The sequence below is a fragment of the mitochondrial genome of Asterias amurensis (assembly GCF_032118995.1).
Source record: "Asterias amurensis mitochondrion, complete genome".
NCBI classification, from domain to species: domain Eukaryota; kingdom Metazoa; phylum Echinodermata; class Asteroidea; order Forcipulatida; family Asteriidae; genus Asterias; species Asterias amurensis.
This window is the reverse complement of record NC_006665.1, coordinates 1-16,427: the sequence shown is the minus strand read 5'-3', so window position 1 is coordinate 16,427 and position 16,427 is coordinate 1. Positions and strand designations below refer to the sequence as shown.

At 34.5% G+C, this 16,427-nt stretch overlaps 13 protein-coding genes across 13 annotated transcripts, besides 19 other annotated features; 3 read left to right on the top strand and 10 right to left on the bottom strand. All coding sequences in view use genetic code 9, as the record gives it.

The window, feature by feature from the left end:
- Positions 1-2,103: 2,103 nt before the first annotated feature.
- Positions 2,104-2,179, bottom strand: a tRNA (tRNA-Thr).
- Positions 2,180-2,181: 2 nt separating this feature from the next.
- Positions 2,182-2,250, bottom strand: a tRNA (tRNA-Glu).
- An 893-nt stretch (positions 2,251-3,143) lies between these two features.
- Positions 3,144-3,215, bottom strand: a tRNA (tRNA-Phe).
- On the bottom strand, positions 3,216-4,353 carry CYTB (cytochrome b). Its single transcript has one exon. A coding segment is annotated over exon 1 (1,138 nt).
- Positions 4,354-4,368: 15 nt separating this feature from the next.
- Positions 4,369-4,857, top strand: ND6 (NADH dehydrogenase subunit 6). The gene has a single exon. The coding sequence runs from the start codon at positions 4,369-4,371 to the stop codon at positions 4,855-4,857; it is 489 nt and encodes a 162-aa protein (YP_187586.1).
- Positions 4,858-4,889: 32 nt separating this feature from the next.
- ND5 (NADH dehydrogenase subunit 5) lies at positions 4,890-6,806 on the bottom strand. Its single transcript has one exon. It carries the CDS (start codon positions 6,804-6,806, stop codon positions 4,890-4,892), a length of 1,917 nt encoding a protein of 638 aa, YP_187585.1.
- Positions 6,807-6,875: 69 nt separating this feature from the next.
- Positions 6,876-6,944, bottom strand: a tRNA (tRNA-His).
- A 150-nt stretch (positions 6,945-7,094) lies between these two features.
- ND4 (NADH dehydrogenase subunit 4) lies at positions 7,095-8,477 on the bottom strand. The gene has a single exon. The coding sequence runs from the start codon at positions 8,475-8,477 to the stop codon at positions 7,095-7,097; it is 1,383 nt and encodes a 460-aa protein (YP_187584.1).
- Positions 8,478-8,494: 17 nt separating this feature from the next.
- Positions 8,495-8,845, bottom strand: ND3 (NADH dehydrogenase subunit 3). The gene has a single exon. The coding sequence runs from the start codon at positions 8,843-8,845 to the stop codon at positions 8,495-8,497; it is 351 nt and encodes a 116-aa protein (YP_187583.1).
- A 25-nt stretch (positions 8,846-8,870) lies between these two features.
- Positions 8,871-8,941, top strand: a tRNA (tRNA-Ser).
- On the bottom strand, positions 8,940-9,719 carry COX3 (cytochrome c oxidase subunit III). Its single transcript has one exon. It carries the CDS (start codon positions 9,717-9,719, stop codon positions 8,940-8,942), a length of 780 nt encoding a protein of 259 aa, YP_187582.1.
- Positions 9,720-9,722: 3 nt separating this feature from the next.
- Positions 9,723-10,415, bottom strand: ATP6 (ATP synthase F0 subunit 6). Its single transcript has one exon. It carries the CDS (start codon positions 10,413-10,415, stop codon positions 9,723-9,725), a length of 693 nt encoding a protein of 230 aa, YP_187581.1.
- Positions 10,400-10,567, bottom strand: ATP8 (ATP synthase F0 subunit 8). Its single transcript has one exon. The coding sequence runs from the start codon at positions 10,565-10,567 to the stop codon at positions 10,400-10,402; it is 168 nt and encodes a 55-aa protein (YP_187580.1).
- Positions 10,568-10,646: 79 nt separating this feature from the next.
- Positions 10,647-11,336, bottom strand: COX2 (cytochrome c oxidase subunit II). The gene has a single exon. The coding sequence runs from the start codon at positions 11,334-11,336 to the stop codon at positions 10,647-10,649; it is 690 nt and encodes a 229-aa protein (YP_187579.1).
- Positions 11,337-11,624, bottom strand: ND4L (NADH dehydrogenase subunit 4L). Its single transcript has one exon. It carries the CDS (start codon positions 11,622-11,624, stop codon positions 11,337-11,339), a length of 288 nt encoding a protein of 95 aa, YP_187578.1.
- Positions 11,625-11,634: 10 nt separating this feature from the next.
- Positions 11,635-11,704, bottom strand: a tRNA (tRNA-Arg).
- Positions 11,703-13,253, bottom strand: COX1 (cytochrome c oxidase subunit I). Its single transcript has one exon. It carries the CDS (start codon positions 13,251-13,253, stop codon positions 11,703-11,705), a length of 1,551 nt encoding a protein of 516 aa, YP_187577.1.
- Positions 13,254-13,282: 29 nt separating this feature from the next.
- Positions 13,283-13,351, top strand: a tRNA (tRNA-Pro).
- Position 13,352: 1 nt separating this feature from the next.
- Positions 13,353-13,424, bottom strand: a tRNA (tRNA-Gln).
- Positions 13,425-13,427: 3 nt separating this feature from the next.
- Positions 13,428-13,499, top strand: a tRNA (tRNA-Asn).
- Positions 13,500-13,571, bottom strand: a tRNA (tRNA-Leu).
- Position 13,572: 1 nt separating this feature from the next.
- Positions 13,573-13,644, bottom strand: a tRNA (tRNA-Ala).
- A 79-nt stretch (positions 13,645-13,723) lies between these two features.
- Positions 13,724-13,792, top strand: a tRNA (tRNA-Cys).
- Positions 13,791-13,862, bottom strand: a tRNA (tRNA-Val).
- Positions 13,863-13,891: 29 nt separating this feature from the next.
- Positions 13,892-13,964, top strand: a tRNA (tRNA-Met).
- A 2-nt stretch (positions 13,965-13,966) lies between these two features.
- Positions 13,967-14,037, bottom strand: a tRNA (tRNA-Asp).
- Positions 14,038-14,040: 3 nt separating this feature from the next.
- Positions 14,041-14,111, top strand: a tRNA (tRNA-Tyr).
- Positions 14,112-14,115: 4 nt separating this feature from the next.
- Positions 14,116-14,187, top strand: a tRNA (tRNA-Gly).
- Positions 14,188-14,219: 32 nt separating this feature from the next.
- Positions 14,220-14,291, top strand: a tRNA (tRNA-Leu).
- Positions 14,292-15,269, top strand: ND1 (NADH dehydrogenase subunit 1). The gene has a single exon. The coding sequence runs from the start codon at positions 14,292-14,294 to the stop codon at positions 15,267-15,269; it is 978 nt and encodes a 325-aa protein (YP_187576.1).
- Positions 15,270-15,341, bottom strand: a tRNA (tRNA-Ile).
- Positions 15,342-16,403, top strand: ND2 (NADH dehydrogenase subunit 2). Its single transcript has one exon. The coding sequence runs from the start codon at positions 15,342-15,344 to the stop codon at positions 16,401-16,403; it is 1,062 nt and encodes a 353-aa protein (YP_187575.1).
- Positions 16,404-16,427: the final 24 nt, after the last annotated feature.

Sequence of the window (16,427 nt, the reverse complement as noted above, 5' to 3'; positions counted from 1 at the left end):
TTTAAAAGATTAGCCTTAAATTTTTAAGCTAAAAGGTTAAAGATTTTATAAAAATCAAAAAATTGAAATAAAAAACTAAAAAGGAGTATTGTAATAAGAACTTTAGTTAAGAGCTATATAATTAGTACTGTAAAGGAAAATTGAATAACAGTGTAAATCTAAGATAAATAAAGGAAAATTTATTTCTTGTACCTTTTGTATAATGGTTGAGTAAGATTTTACTAAGAGCGTTTTGTTCCCCGAAAACCTTGATGAGCTAATATCTCTGTTTATAAGAAACAAACGGACACTGTTGCAATAGTGTCCTTTGAGGGTATATTAGATGTGAAATCTAATCGCATTAAGTTATAGCTGGTTCTTCAAGAAATTTAATTTTAAGTTGATGGGTGAAAGTTATAAAATAAAAATTTCTTTTACAGAAAAAAACACTTTTTTATAAAAATTCATCTTCAGACAAGTAGGGATAAGCTTATTTTGTCAAGAAGGAAAAAGCCTTAATAAATAATTAAGAGCATGATTTATAAAAATATTTAATAAAAGAAAAGTAGGATTAATAGCATCTAACTAAATTAAAAGCGTTAAAGCTTTTCTTTTTCTTACAAAAATATAAAATATTGGTTAGCTCAGATCTCGAAGTTTTTATTGGAATTATTGAAGACTTTTATAAAATTATAAGATAATATGCTTAAATTAGTAAAGTATTATAATCAGTTGTGTATTAACCATTCCTAACTTTGGAAGGAAAGAAACTAAAAATAATCAGGAATAATATTTCTAAACAATGTCTTCCAACCCAGGTGATTATTAAATTTAATCAAATAAGAAAAAGGAACTCGGCAAATGTTGACCTCGCCTGTTTACCAAAAACATCGCCCCTTGCAAAAAAATTAATGAATAAGGGGTCCTGCNTGCNCAGTGACTTAGTTAAACGGCCGCGGTATCTTGACCGTGCAAAGGTAGCATAATCATTGCCTCTTAAATAGAGGCTGGTATGAAGTGGCAAGACTGGGGTTAAGCTGTCTCTTTCTTATAAGTTGAATTTTATATTTTCGTGAAGAAGCGGAAATAAACTCGTAGGACGAGAAGACCCTGTCGAGCTTTAGTAAAAATATTAGTGGTAATAAAGAATAATAAATCTAATGTTAAACTTATAAAAATTTTATAAAATCTAATTTTTTATTCTTAGCCTTTTAATATACTAACTTTGATTGGGGCAATCGCGGAGTATAAAAAGCCTCCGCTAAAAACATAAAAAATAACCATTTTAAAATAAAGTGATCCGCTAGATAGCGAGCAAAGGAATAAGTTACCGCAGATAACANCGTAATTTTTTTGGAGAGTTCATATTGATAAAAANNTTTGCGACCTCGATTGTTGGATCGAGATTTCCTAGAGATTGCAGCATGTCTCTGAGGGTTTGNCTGTTCGACCATTAAAATCTTACGTGATCTGAGTTCAGACCNNCGTAAGCCAGGTCAGTTTCTATCCACGAAAGTTGTACTTTTCTTAGTACGAAAGGACCAGAAAAGTAGTGCCAATTTTTAAAAAAAAGCACTAAAAAAACTGTTGAAAAAAAAATGAAACTTTTTACAAAAAAATTTACAAGAAATCTTATTTTAGCGTATAGTAACAAATAAGATGTAAAAATTTGTGCTTACTTAAAACTGGCATGATATAAAAAAATAGACTAATACTGCAAACAGAAGACTCCGTCACTAATCCCTTTTCACTTGCTCGGGGACCGTCTGGGAGGCTGGTACATAGAAAGGACAACATAAAGTTAGAAAACCTTCCTATTTGGCGGCTAGAGAGGTTTAGAAAGCNCTTAGGTAGAAAGATATTTGTGTACTAACTATATAACCATTGCCCCCCCCCGAAGGGGGCATAAGGGAACTATGAGGTTTTTAATAAAAAGTTTATCACCCACTCTCTTTTTGTTGGGCGAAAAGTTCTTTGGGTGAGAAAAGTGATGTAACTAAGTTAATTTTTTTTTGCAAGAGTATTTTCTCTTTTTTTGAGGAAAAGAGGAGAATTGTGTACTTTATGTATTTTTATGAATTCTTTTCTCTTCTTGCATTAATAAGCCTGGTGCTATGAGAGTAAAACCTTAAAAAGGGTTTAAACCTTTATCTTACAATTTACAAGATTGTCTGCTTAGTTAAGCTTAAGCTTTTAAGGCGCAATTTTTGTTAGGGTTCCAACCTAAACCTATAACATGAAAAGTTATTGTTGCTTCACAACTACAAAAATTTATTCCAGGCGCATTTTCCAATACGCCTACTTTGTTACGACTTTTCTCCTCTGGTGACGAGAGTGACGGGCGATGTGTGCGCATTCTAGAGCTTCGGGGTTGGTTCATGAGTATTTTCTGTTACCCATTACTGCTGAATCCTGTTTCAAACGGGCTTATCAGTCCGTTATTCAGATATAGGTTTTAACTTTATTTCTATAATTGTAGCTCACTTATCCCCAACTTATTAGCTGCACCTCGATCTGACGTCAAGAAGTTTATTAATTCCTTTTGTTTACATTTCTCGGGAAGTAAACTGACGACGATGGTATACAGGCTGTTTTATTCAAAAGCTGGTAAGGTGTTACGTGGACTATCGGTTAGATAGCAAGCTCCTCCAGGAAGAATTAGAAAACCGCCAAGTCCTTTGAGTTTTAAGCTTTCGCTCGTAGTTCTCGGGTGAAGTGGTGTTTTATAGCTCCTATAGTGGGGTATCTAATCCNAGTTTATGTCAGAGCTTTAGTGGGGTGAGAGAAGGTAAAATTTTATTGTTGTCATTGTAACTTAAGTTCTGTTAGCTTATTACTGCTAGAGGGCATCTTTATTTTACTTTTACTAGTTCTTACCACATTTTTTACCATGTTTTATTAGCTATTACCTTATGTATAACCGCGGTGGCTGGCACATAATTAACCGGAATGTTTTCTCTATTACTATATCAAGTTTTCGCTTATTGTATAATTTCAAGTACTGCAGTTGTGGGTGTCTAAGTGTCGTTGATTCTGGTAAAATTCTGATACTATTGAGGGCTATCTCTAAAAGATAATTATCCTGACATTACTCACAGTGTTGCCAAAAAGGCTTGCATGTATCACTATAGAGAGAGTTAATAAAAAGACTAGGACCAAATCTTTGCTAAGAAAAGGACTTTAACCTTTATTGGAGCATTTTCAGTGCTTTGCTTTATCTATTAAGCTATCTTTGCAAAAAATCAAATTTTTTTCAACTTGGGCTGTTAAAGGAATAAAAAGTAAAAATAGCATAAAGTACAAAATAGAGGAAATTTGGCCTAGAATAATAAAGGGTTCTTCCACGGGTTGTCTTCCTATCCAAGTTAAGATAATAAACACTGAAATGAGAATTCAGAAAAAAGATTGAGAGGCTGGGCGGAAGGTATTGGCTTGATTGTTGGAAGTGTGAAGAATTGGGACTACAAATAAGACCAAAATAGAAGCGAGCAAAGCTAAAACCCCTCCTAACTTTTTCGGTATGGAGCGCAGAATTGCGTATGCAAATAGGAAGTATCACTCAGGCTGGATGTGGAGAGGGGTTACTAAAGGGTTAGCTGGATTAAATTTTTCAGGGTCTCTTAAGAGGGTTGGAGATAATAATACTATAGAAGATAAGGCAATAAATAATATGATAAATCCGGTAAGGTCCTTAGTAGAGAAGTAAGTGTGAAAAGGTGTCTTGTCAAAAGTAGATTCAATACCAGTTGGGTTGTTTGATCCCGTCTGGTGAAGAAAGAGGAGATGAACCACTGCTAAGGCCGATATTAGAAAAGGAAATAAAAAATGGAAGGCAAAAAATCGGGTAAGGGTAGCTTTGTCCACAGAAAATCCTCCTCAAATTCATTGAACAATGGTAGTTCCTACATAAGGGACAGCTGATACTAAGTTAGTAATTACTGTGGCTCCTCAGAAAGACATTTGTCCCCAGGGAAGTACATATCCAACAAATGCGGTGGCCATAGTAAGAAGAAGAAGTATAACTCCCACTTTTCATGTCTCCTTTTTAACATAAGATCCGTAATATATGCCTCGACCTATGTGAAAATACAAGCACATAAAAAAAAATGATGCGGTGTTGGCATGAGTTTTTCGTAGAAGCCACCCGTATTTTACATCCCGGCATATGTGTTTTACAGATGAAAAAGCTAATGAAATGTCAGACGTGTAATGCATTGCCAGAAATAGTCCAGTAATTATTTGTACAATCAAGCATAGTCCTAGTAAAGAGCCAAATTTTCATCAAATTGATAGGTTTCTTGGTCTGGGAAGGTCAATTAAAGATCCGTTAATAATCTTGAATAAGGGGTGGGTCTTACGTAAGGGTCCTGTCATAATTTATTATATATAATGATTTTCTACTTTACCTTTATATTAATGTTACTGGGAAGAACCCTTGTGTTTTATAGTTTATCTCCATATTATGGAGCTTTAGGCCTTGTAATCGTGGCAATGTCAGGATGTATCCTCTGTGGATTAGTTGGGCTATCTTTCATGGCTTTGGTATTATTATTGATTTATATCGGAGGGATGCTAGTTGTGTTTGTATACTCTAGGGCTTTATCTGCTGAACGATACCCTGTGGTGAGGAAAATTAAGGAAGTAACAATCTTGTTTCTAATATTAGTTTTATGAATTAGTTTAAACTTTGATCTCGTGCTTAATCTCTCTGAACTGAGATGAATGAGGCATAGAAATCTAGATTTAATTGGAAGAGGAAAATTATACAAAAAAGTTTGATGATACTTGGGTGTGGGGGGTTACATACTTTTTATTGCTTTAATAGTTGCCCTGGTGATAACATATGGCTCAGAATATAAAGTTCTGAAGGCTCTATAGTACATAAGGTATTATGGGCAACGCATGAGATGTTAAAATGATAAAAATACTATAAAAAATATGGCAATAAAAATAAATGAGGACATAGTTAGGTAGTGCTTTATGTATCCTGTTTGAGTCAACTGGTATGTCTTGGAGATAGTTGAAGACGTATAAGCTATTCCCTGAGCTCCTATGCTTTCTTTTCAACCCTGATCTATTTTTCGTGTTCTTAAGTGAGGGAAGCTAAAAAAGATACAAAAGAAGTTACAAAGTGGGCCATTTTTTGATAAAACCATTGTAAAGTTGTAAATCCTTTTTAGATTGTAAAGTAAAGAAGAAAGATAAACGGAAGCCATTAGTGACTTAATTGTAGAGTACGCATAAAATGCTGCAATAGCAGAAACACCAAATGCTAAAGACTTTAGAACAAGTTGCAGGGTAATAGGGGCATTAAATAATACAAAGGTTGATATTGTTCACCCTGAGATTATGGTTCCTATTGCTAGACGATTAAGGGATCTTATTAGGTTCTTATTTTCTTCTCTCGTGGGAGACAGAGGGTTAAAAGAAGGAATTCTCCCAAAGCAGAATAATATTATCCGAAGAGAGTAGACTGCAGTAAGAAGAGTTGCAACTAGAGATAGGAAAATACTAAAAAAGTTAGATAGTCTTGTTAAAGAAGTTTCTAGTATTAGGTCCTTGGAATAAAATCCAGCCAAGAAGGGGGTCCCTGCTAATGCAAGGCTCCCCAGAATTATACAAGCAGAAGTTTTTGGAAGAATAAAAAAAAGTCCTCCCATCTTTCGTAGATCTTGTTCATCCCTGAGGCTATGAATAATTCTCCCTGAGGATAAAAACAACATGGCCTTAAAAAAAGCGTGAGTACAAATATGAAATAGGGCAATTCTAGGGTTGTTAAGGCCTATTGCAACCATCATAAGGCCTAGTTGGCTGGTAGTAGAATAGGCAATAATCTTCTTTATGTCGTGTTGAGAGATAGCGGTAGTGGCTGCAAATATGGCGGTTATTGCTCCTAGAATTAGACACCATCTATTAAAAGTTCTACATGCTGAATAAAAGAGGCTTATTCGGATTAGCAAAAATATTCCGGCAACTACCATAGTGGATCTATGAAGTAGTGCTGAGACTGGAGTTGGTCCCTCCATTGCAGCAGGAAGCCAAGGATGAAGCCCAAATTGAGCAGACTTTCCAGCTGCTGCTATTAAAGCTCCTATTAAAAGAAGCTTAATTCTAAAAGCTTCTGTTGCTTTAATTGTTTTTACCTCTGACAGGGACCAAGATTTAAAAGAAATAAGTGCCAAGGCAAAAAATAATAAAAGGCCTATATCTCCTATTCGGTTATAAATTACGGCTTGCAGGGCGGCTTTTTTAGCATTGGTTCGAGTTTGCCATCAGCTTATTAGTAAAAAAGATAAAAATCCAACTCCCTCTCAACCAATAAATAAAAAAAATAAGTTTTTAGACAGGGTTAAAATAATCATATTAAGTAAAAAAATCACTAGAAGGTGAAAAAAAGCATTCTTTTTGGGGTCTGTTTCCATATAATAATTAGAAAATTCTATAGTCGAAGAAGAGACTGTTAGGGCTGTAAAAAAAAATAGGTTAAACTTTAAGTCATAGTGTAACTCGAAATTAAAAGAAAATGAATTAATCGAAAATCAGTTTCTAAGTTTAATTACTATGTCTGGTGAGCCTAGAGAAATTGATAGTATTAAAGGAAAGAGAGATATAGCTGCTAAAGCCTTTAAAATAGAGACAAAAAAGGTTTTATTCTTTCTGATAAAAGAGTATGCTTTATTTGTTCTAATACCTATAAATTTGTAAAAAGTCTTATTACGGAAAGAAGAAGTAAAATAGATTATTTGGTAAAAAAATATTCTAGATAAAAGTATTATTATAAGCGAAGAGTTAATAGAAACTATAATTTTTTGTAAATTTAAGGGCATCGAAACTTCTATGGATTTGAACCACAGATTTTAAGACTTAGCAGGACTAAAATAAACCTATAAGTTTCGGACTATAGATCAGATTTTAACTGATAATTTTAATACCACAAATTAGGGTTTTATTTAAACTACTTTAGTCAAAAAAGGTTTTTTAGTTTGTTTAAAACTAGTATTGGCATGATAAGAGATTTTCATAAAAAAAAGTGAGGATCATAAAATAAACAATAAATTTTTTTTAAGAAAGTTTGCAAGGGGGGGCCCTTGTCAGTTTTACTAAAACAGGAAGGTTTAGGTTATTATTAATACAGATGGGTTAATTATGATAAATATAATAGGGAAAATATGAAGAAACATTAAAATATGTTCAGAAGATTTAATGGGTTGGATTTTGGAAATAAATGTTGGAAAAGTTCTTTTTTTTGTTTTTTGAAAAATAAGGAGAGAGTATATTGCCCCAAATACTGTTGCGGAAGTAATAATAATAAAAGATCTTATTTTTCATCTTATGACCGAACTAATAATTAGAAGTTCACCTATTAAGTTTGGTGTTGGAGGAAGCCCTAAATTAGTAACACATGTGATTATTCACCAAAGTGAAAGAAGGGGTGTAATTAACTTAAATCCTCGGGTTATAGCTAATGTCCGGGTACTTTTTCGTTCGTATAGCAAATTTGCAAGGCAAAATAGTCTTGAAGATATGAGTCCATGTGCTATCATTAAGGTTGTGGCCCCTTTTATTCCTCAGGGGGATAAAGTAAATATCCCTGCTGCTACCATTCTCATATGTCCAACAGAGGAGTAAGCAATAAGAGCCTTTAAATCTGTTTGGCGAATACACATAATTCTTGTTACTAAAGTTCCTCAAATACAAAAAGTTATCAAAGGAAAAGATATTTGGCTAGCTGAGATGAATATAAATACAAGAGATGTCCGAATAAGACCATAACCCCCCAACTTAAGTAAAATGGCAGCAAGGATCATTGACCCCGCTATGGGGGCTTCTACGTGAGCCTTAGGTAATCAAAGATGAAATCCATAAATTGGCATCTTTATTACAAAGGCAATAAAACAAAATACTCATCAAATTGACAAAGAAAAAGAAGACAATGATAACAAGTTAGTAGTAAGATAGATAGAGGGTAAAATTAAAGAGTCCCTTGTGTTATATAGCAATATTATTGCTAGCAAAAGTGGTAGGGAGCCTGCAAGAGTATAAAAAATAAAGTACACTCCAGCTTGAAATCGCTCCTTTTGTGCCCCTCATCGAGTTATTAAAACTAGTGTAGGGAGTAAGGTTGATTCAAAAGCTATAAAAAATAAGGAAAGTTCTAGTGCTGAAAAAGTTAATAAAAGAGCTAACAGTATAAAAAAAATAGTGGAAATGAAGACTCGTTGAGAGCGGGGGGTATACTTATTAGTAGAACTTATTCTAGCTAGCAAAGAAATTGGAACCAGCCAAGTGCTTAAAATTATGAGGGGGGCAGAAAGACTGTCTATTGCAAATTTGAATGAAAGTTTATGTCAGAGGGATGAAAAATGAAGTTTTAAAATTTTAATCGCAAAAAAAGAAATAAGAATAGACCTAATTAAAGAGACTCTTCGATAAAGTTTTTTGTTTACAAGTCAAGGTAAAAAAATAGCCGCCAGGGACAATACAAAAAGATACATCATTATTAAGAAAATAAATTTTATTCAGCTCAGTCTAATCCCCCTTGGGTTCATTCAAATATGAGGCCTATAAGCAAAATTACTAAAAATAAAGTTGCTATACACAAGACAAAAGAGGGGTTTAAACAAAATAGAGCTTGGGGGAAGGGAAATAAGAGAGCTATCTCTAGGTCAAAAAGAAGAAATAAGATGGCCACTAAAAAAAATCGGAAAGAAAAAGGAACCCGAGCAGATTTTAAGGGGTCAAACCCACACTCGTAAGGAGAAGCCTTTTCCAAATCTAAGTTGCGTGAAGGTAAAAAATGAGCGGCAACCACCAATATAGCAGTAACAAACAAAATTGAAAAAACTATGATTATTGTGTTATACATATAATTGTTTTATATAAATAAAGTTGGAGAAATGGTAGACAGGGATACATTTAGCTTGAAACTAAAATGATAAAGGTTCAAATCCTTTTTTCTCTTAAGATCCTCATCAGTATATACAAATGTATAAGAATAGCCAGACAACATCTACAAAGTGTCAGTATCAAGAAGCGGCTTCAAAACCAAAATGGTGGCTGCTTTGAAAAATGGAAATTGTATAACCGAGGCATACAGCTAAAAAGGCTGTTCCTATGAGTACATGTAGTCCATGAAATCCCTTTGCCACAAAAAAAGTAGATCCGTACACTCTGTCGGCGATTGTGAAGGGGGAGTCAAAGTATTCTCAAGCTTGAAGAATAGAAAAATAAATTCCCAAAATAACGGTTAAGAGAAGACTTTGGATAGCTTCAGTACGATTTCCTGAAAGAATGCTGTGGTGGGCTCAAGTTACGGTAACTCCTGAGGAAAGAAGCACGGTCGTTTTAAGTAAAGGGACTAAAAAAGGTTTGATAGGAGTAATCCCTGCTGGAGGTCATGATACTCCTAGTTCTACGGTTGGAGCAAGTCTTCTGTGAAAAAAAGCTCAAAAGAATGCAAAAAAAAAGCATACTTCAGAAGTTATAAATAAAACCATTCCATATCGTAAGCCCTTTCTAACAGATAAGGTGTGAAATCCTTGAAAAGTTGCTTCTCGAATAATATCTCGTCATCAGTTTATAATTGTTAAAATTAGTAGCACTGAGCCTAAAATAAAAAGTAGGGTGTTGTTAATATGAAATCAAAGAATCAGGCCAGAAGTCATCATTAATGCTCTTATTGCTCCTGTTAGAGGTCAAGGGCTTTGGTCAACTAGGTGGTATGGGTGCTGGTGGGTCATAATTTATAAATTTTGTACTAAATAAAAGTGAATTAGGGCTGTAAATACATACGCTTGGATGCAGGCTACTCCTATTTCTAATAGAAATAGTAATACAAATATTATAAATGTTAGCCTGGCTATTGTAACGTTATTCATTAATACCCAGATTGCGGTCGACATTAAATATATAAGAAGATGGCCAGCTGTTAAATTGGCGGCCAATCGGAGGCCTAGAGCAATAGGTTGTGCAACCAGTCTAAGAGTTTCAATTATTACCATTAAAGGAATAAGAAATCTAGGAGTCCCCTGAGGAACTAAATGTCTCAATCGGGCATTAAAAGATAAATAAAAGCCTAGAATGTTAACAGACATTCATACTGGGATTCCTATTCTGTATGTCAAAGATATGTGACTAGTTGCAGTAAAAGCATAGGGAAGCAGTCCTAGCACTTTAACAGAAAATAAAAGAATAAATATTGAAGTAATAATAGGAACTCAAGTTATCGAATTAGGATTAGTTTGTTGAAATATTGTCTTTATTACGGCTTGATTAAAAGTTAAAAATGAGAAACCAATTCGGGTAGGTAGTCATTTTGTTGAGTTAGAAAAAAAAAGTCAGGAAATAGCCATAAACATAGAAGCTAAAGTCATAGGGACTAATAAAAAATAATCAGGGGAGAATTGTCCAAAAATTCTGTTTAAGTTCATAGTCATTTTTTTGAAGCTGATACGTTAGGAGTTACCGAAACTGAATTATAGTTAGTTGATGGGAAGTTTTTCTTAATAATAATAGACACTACTATAAACAAAAAAAATCAGGCCAGGGGGAAGTTAAAAAATCAGGATACTAGTTCTAACTGAGGCATTTTTCTTTGATAGTGGGTGGTGAGATCACTTTGATTTAAATTAAGAGTTTAATGCTTGCCATTATAAGCTTATCAAAGTTTATTCTTTTAGGAATCCGGAGACTCAGTTCTCGAATGAAGAAAATTTAACGGACTCTATTACTATTGGCATAAAACTGTGGTTTGCTCCGCATATTTCTGAGCATTGACCATAAAATAGCCCACATCGAGATATAAAAAATTTAACTTGGTTAAGTCGTCCTGGCACGGCATCCATCTTAATTCCCAAAGAAGGAACCGTTCAGAAATGTAAAACGTCAGAAGAATGAATCAATATCGCAATAGGTGTTTGCTGCAGGTAAGGTCAACGATTATCTACTTCTAGAAGGCGGGGATTTCCGACCCTAAGATCACTAGTGGGAATCATATAAGAGTCAAACTCAAGGTCTCGGTAATCGGCATATTCATACCTTCAATATCATTGATGTCCTATGGCCTTAATAGTTAAAAATGGTTTATTAACTTCATCAATCAGGTATAATAGTTGCAAAGAAGGGAGAGCAATAAATATTAGTATAACTGCAGGTATAACAGTTCATATAGTTTCAAGGGTTTGGCCTTCTAAAAAAAATCGTTTGGTGTTGGAGGACACTATAAGTGAGGCTAATCCATAAAATACTAGAATAGTAATAAGAGTAAGAATAATCAAGGTATAGTCGTGAAAGTAAATTAACTCCTCCATAAGGGGAGAAGATGCATCTTGTAGTCCTAGTTGGGTTCAGTTTGCCATTTATTGTTGTAATATTTTAATTGACGAGACAAGGTCAGATTTGTGGGTTCGAGAGAGAGCTACCATTAAAGATAGACCTGCTCTAGCTTCGCACGCAGATAAGGTTAGTAAAATAAGGTTTTTTGATAAAAGAAGGCTGTTGGCCAATTTAGCAGATATTATTACAAAGCCTATAAAAAGTGAAACCATTAAGAGCTCAAGGCATAAGAGAATGGACAAGAGGTGAAGGCGTTTTAACAAAATTCCAAGAATACCAATGTAAAAAATTCTTATAACGATAGTGAACATATGATGAAATACAAAAGCTTTGGGGTAATTACCAAAATATTTTGGGTCGAAACCAAAAGTTTTACTTAAACTAGCTTTTTACTTAATCAAGTATACAGTAGAGGGAGTTTCAAAAGTGTGATGTGAAGGGGGAAAAGAAGAGTATTGTCATTCTAAGGAAGAGGTAGAGACTCTGGGTGGAGAGGCCGTGTGACTTAGTAAGAAGGCTTCCCAAATTAAAAATAAAAATATGAGGGTGGCTATTAAAGAAATTGTGGAACCAATAGAAGAAACTGTATTTCACAAGGTATAAGCATCTGGGTAGTCGGAATAACGTCGGGGCATTCCGGCTAAACCTAAAAAATGTTGAGGGAAGAAAGTAAGGTTAACGCCTATAAACATTACCGCAAAATGAACCTTTCTTCATAGGGGGTGTAAGCTTACTCCAGAAAATAGTGGAAACCAGTGGGTAAAGCCAGCAAATATTGCAAAGACGGCCCCCATGGATAATACGTAGTGAAAGTGGGCAACAACGTAGTATGTGTCGTGAAGAATTATATCAATGGAAGAATTAGCTAAAACCACTCCGGTTAGTCCTCCTATGGTAAATAAAAATACAAATCCTAGTGCTCAAAGAAGAGGAGTATCCCATCGTAGTTTTCTTCCCTGTAGGGTGGCCATTCAACTAAATACCTTAATCCCGGTAGGGACAGCTATAATCATAGTAGCGGCAGTAAAGTAAGCCCGAGTATCTACGTCCATCCCAACAGTAAACATATGGTGAGCTCATACAAGAAATCCCAAAATCCCTATGGAGATTATTGCGTAGACCATTCCTAAATAACCAAAAGGTTCATTCTTACCTGCGTAGTGTGCTATCACGTGAGAGATCATTCCAAATCCAGGAAGAATAAGAATATAAACTTCAGGGTGTCCAAAAAATCAGAATAAATGTTGAAAAAGTATGGGGTCCCCTCCTCCAGCAGGGTCGAAAAAAGTTGTATTAACTTTTCGGTCTGTTAAGAGCATAGTAATAGCTCCAGCTAAAACAGGAAGAGAAAGTAGTAGAAGAAAAGCAGTTACAAATACTGATCATACAAAAAGAGGAAGTCGATCAAAAGACATACCAGGAGTTCGCATTTTGATAATTGTTGTAATAAATTTTATAGAGGCTAAAATAGAAGAAGCCCCTGCCAAATGTAAAGAAAAGATAGCAAGATCAACGGATCCTCCTGCATGAGCTAGTCCTCTAGATAAAGGAGGATAAATCGTTCAGCCAGTTCCAGCTCCTCTTTCAACTCCAGCGGAAGCTAGGAGGAGTAAGAAAGAAGGGGGGATTAGTCAAAATCTCATTTTTTTCATGCGGGGAAATGCCATATCTGGGGCACCTATCATAAGAGGAATTAGTCATTTACCAAATCCTCCTATCATAATAGGCATCACCATAAAAAATATCATTACAAGAGCATGAGCAGTTACTATAACTTTGTAAATTTGATCATCTTGAAGTAAAGATCCCGGTTGTGCGAGCTCAGTACGAATTATTACTCTCATAGCAGTTCCAATCATACCAGCTCAAGCTCCAAATATTAGATAAAGAGTCCCAATGTCCTTATGTTTAGTAGAAAATAGTCAGCGTCTTAGTTGCATGTTTTATAATTTATTATATATAATAAAATCAGGAGATAGTTTACTAAAAATTATAGCTTTGGGAGTTGTAGAAGCAAGTTTGAGTCTTGTTCTTCTGACCTAGAAAGACAAGGATTGCACTTGTGTTCAAGAATTCAAATTTCTTGGTTTTACTAATTAAACTACTTTCTAAGTTGAGTTGTAGCCTAGTGGAAAGGCGTTTGGCCGTTAACTAAAAGATAGCAAGATCAATACTTGCCAGCTCAGGCTTGAGTAGCAAAGCGGTTAATGCTTGAGATTTAGGTTCTCATATCAAAGGTTCAAACCCTTTCTCTAGTTTTGTGGATTGAAGGACTTAAACTTTCAAAGTTTGCTTGCAAAGCAAATGTTTTATCTATTAAACTAAATTCACTATATATAAAAGAGATTTAAGTTAACAAACTAAAAACCTTCAAAGTTTTCATTAAGAGTGAAACTCTCTTAGTCTTTAAGGTTTTGTAGTGTAATTAACATATTAGATTGCAAATCTATAGATGCGGCCATCTTATCCGCCAAAACTTCCAAACAGTTCGAATTTCACAAACTTCTTCTCTGTGTAAAAGAGATGCTTAGATTAACAAGCTATGCGGAGGCAAAATTTGACCATAGCCTTTAATTTGGGTAAAGTAAGCTAAATGTAAAGCTTTTGGGTTCATACCTCAAAAATAGAAGGATAAAAACCTCTCTTTATCTCTCAAGAAACACTGGATTGTTTACCAGTTACTCCGGTCTGACAATCCAGTGTTATTAGTTTAACTAGTTTCTTGAAGGCAGGGTGGCAGAAAGTTAATGCACTAAATTGTAAATTTATAAATAAAGGTTTAATTCCTTTTCTTGCCAGAAGGTTTTATTAATATATCAGTATATTGATTTGATTTCCAATCAAAAGGCCTTGTCAAAAGTCAAGGATAAAATAAAACATATTTATTTATATGTAATTAAAAAATTGTTGAAGTAGCAAAGCGTTAATGCGAGAATCCTAAGATTTCTTTACCAGGGGTTCAAATCCTCTCTCCAACTGTGTCTGTACTTCTATTGTTTTTAAACTCCGTAGGTTTCATTGTCCCTGTATTACTAGCTGTGGCTTTACTCACTTTAATAGAGCGTAAGGTACTAGGCTATATGCAGCTTCGTAAGGGGCCAAAAATTGTTGGACCTTACGGTTTACTTCAGCCTATTGCAGATGGGTTTAAGCTATTAATAAAGGAAACTTTAAAGCCTTCAAATGCTTCTCCTTATCTATTTTATTCCTCTCCGGCGTTGTTTCTCTTCTTAGCAATACTTTTGTGGTCAATAATCCCGGTTGGTCAATCAACTTTAAAATTTAATCTATCTCTGGTTTTAATTTTAGGATTATCTAGGCTATCTGTTTATTCCCTGTTAGGGTCAGGATGGTCTTCAAACTCTAAATATTCTTTCTTGGGGGGAGTCTGGGCAGTAGCTCAGACTATTTCTTATGAAATTAGGCTGGGCTTAATTCTATTAAGAGTGGTAATTTACTCTGGGGGATTTAATATAAGACTAATTAGGAATTCCCAAGAAGATTGTTGATTAGGAATTTGTTGTTTTCCGCTGTTTTCAATATGATTTATTTCTACTTTAGCAGAAACTAACCGGGCACCTTTTGATTTAACTGAAGGAGAGTCTGAAATAGTGTCAGGGTATAATGTTGAATATGCTGGAGGCCCCTTTGCCTTATTTTTTATTGCTGAATATGCCAAAATAATCTTCATGAATTTATTTAGTGTCCTTCTGTTTTTAGGAGGGAGTTCTCCTGTGTCGCTAGTATTTCCAATCAAAATATTAAGATTAATCCTAAAGACAGCAGGTTTAGTAGTATTATTTTTGTGGGTGCGGGCTTCTTACCCTCGATTTCGTTATGATCAGCTTATGTATTTGACCTGAAAGAAGTATCTTCCTTTATCTTTAAGCTTGTTAATTTTGTTTAGATTTTTGCTTTCTTTAAAAAAAGGGTTGCCGGTAGGTTTGTTGGGCTAAGAACTTGATCCCTAAAGAAAGGGGCTCTAGCTGATAATTAGATTATAGAAGGTTAGATTCCTTCCAAGTTTTGTGAATCGAAGAATTATTTTAATTTTAATAATAAACATAATAGCAAGAGTTTTTATTGTAGCTTCTAGTCACAGTTGATTTTCAATTTGGGTGGGTTTAGAGTTAAACACTCTTTCAATACTGCCCATATTATGTGGCCAATTTACTCCTCGAGGAGTAGAGTCAACAATAAAGTATTTTTTAGTGCAGGCTTTTAGGGCTGCGATGGTCCTTAATGTTGCTCTTGTTCAACTGTGGTTGTGTTCTTCTTGGTCAGTTGGTTGTCCATTGAAAGATTTTAGGTCAGTAGTTCTAACTTTAGCTCTTTGCTTAAAGCTAGGCTTATTTCCGTGTCACTACTGATTTCCAGATGTAATCCAAGGATTAAGTTTTCTTCAGGGATTATTACTTTCCACTTGGCAGAAGATAGCTCCTTTTATCATCCTAGTAAGTGTTTGTAGTCTCCTAAGAATAAAAATTCTCACAGTCTTAGGGTGTTTGTCAGTGCTAGTTGGGGGATGAGGGGGCTTAAACCAGTCACAAATTCGAAAGATAATGGCCTTCTCTTCTATTAGTCACTTAGGGTGAATATGCAGAGTTTTATCTTATTCATGGTATATTAGTTGCGTAATGTTTTTAGTTTACATTATATTAAGCAGAAGAATATTCTTAATTAATAAAGAAGCGGGATTATTTAATCTGTCTTGTCTAGGGCGGTTGATGTACCATAAAAATATAATGGGCATAATCTTGATATTAATAATTTTGTCCCTAGGAGGTTTGCCTCCTCTTACAGGATTCTTAAAAAAGTTTGTAGCTCTAGAGTGTCTTCTGTCTAAAAAATTATTAGCTCCTTGTGTTGTGTTAATAGTAGGAAGGTTATTGAGACTTTTTTTTTATCTTCGGATAAGTTTCAAAAGTGTCCTCTGTTTGTTTCCACAGCATTCAATGATGGTTTTTTCATGGCGAAGAGCTAAAAAATCTTCTATTAAGGTAAAAACTTATACTATAATTTTAAGTGCCTTGTCTAGGATTAGAATTCTTGGCTTAGTGTTAATGCCGGTATCTTGGTGCTACTATTAACTAAAATAATTATATATTAAATAA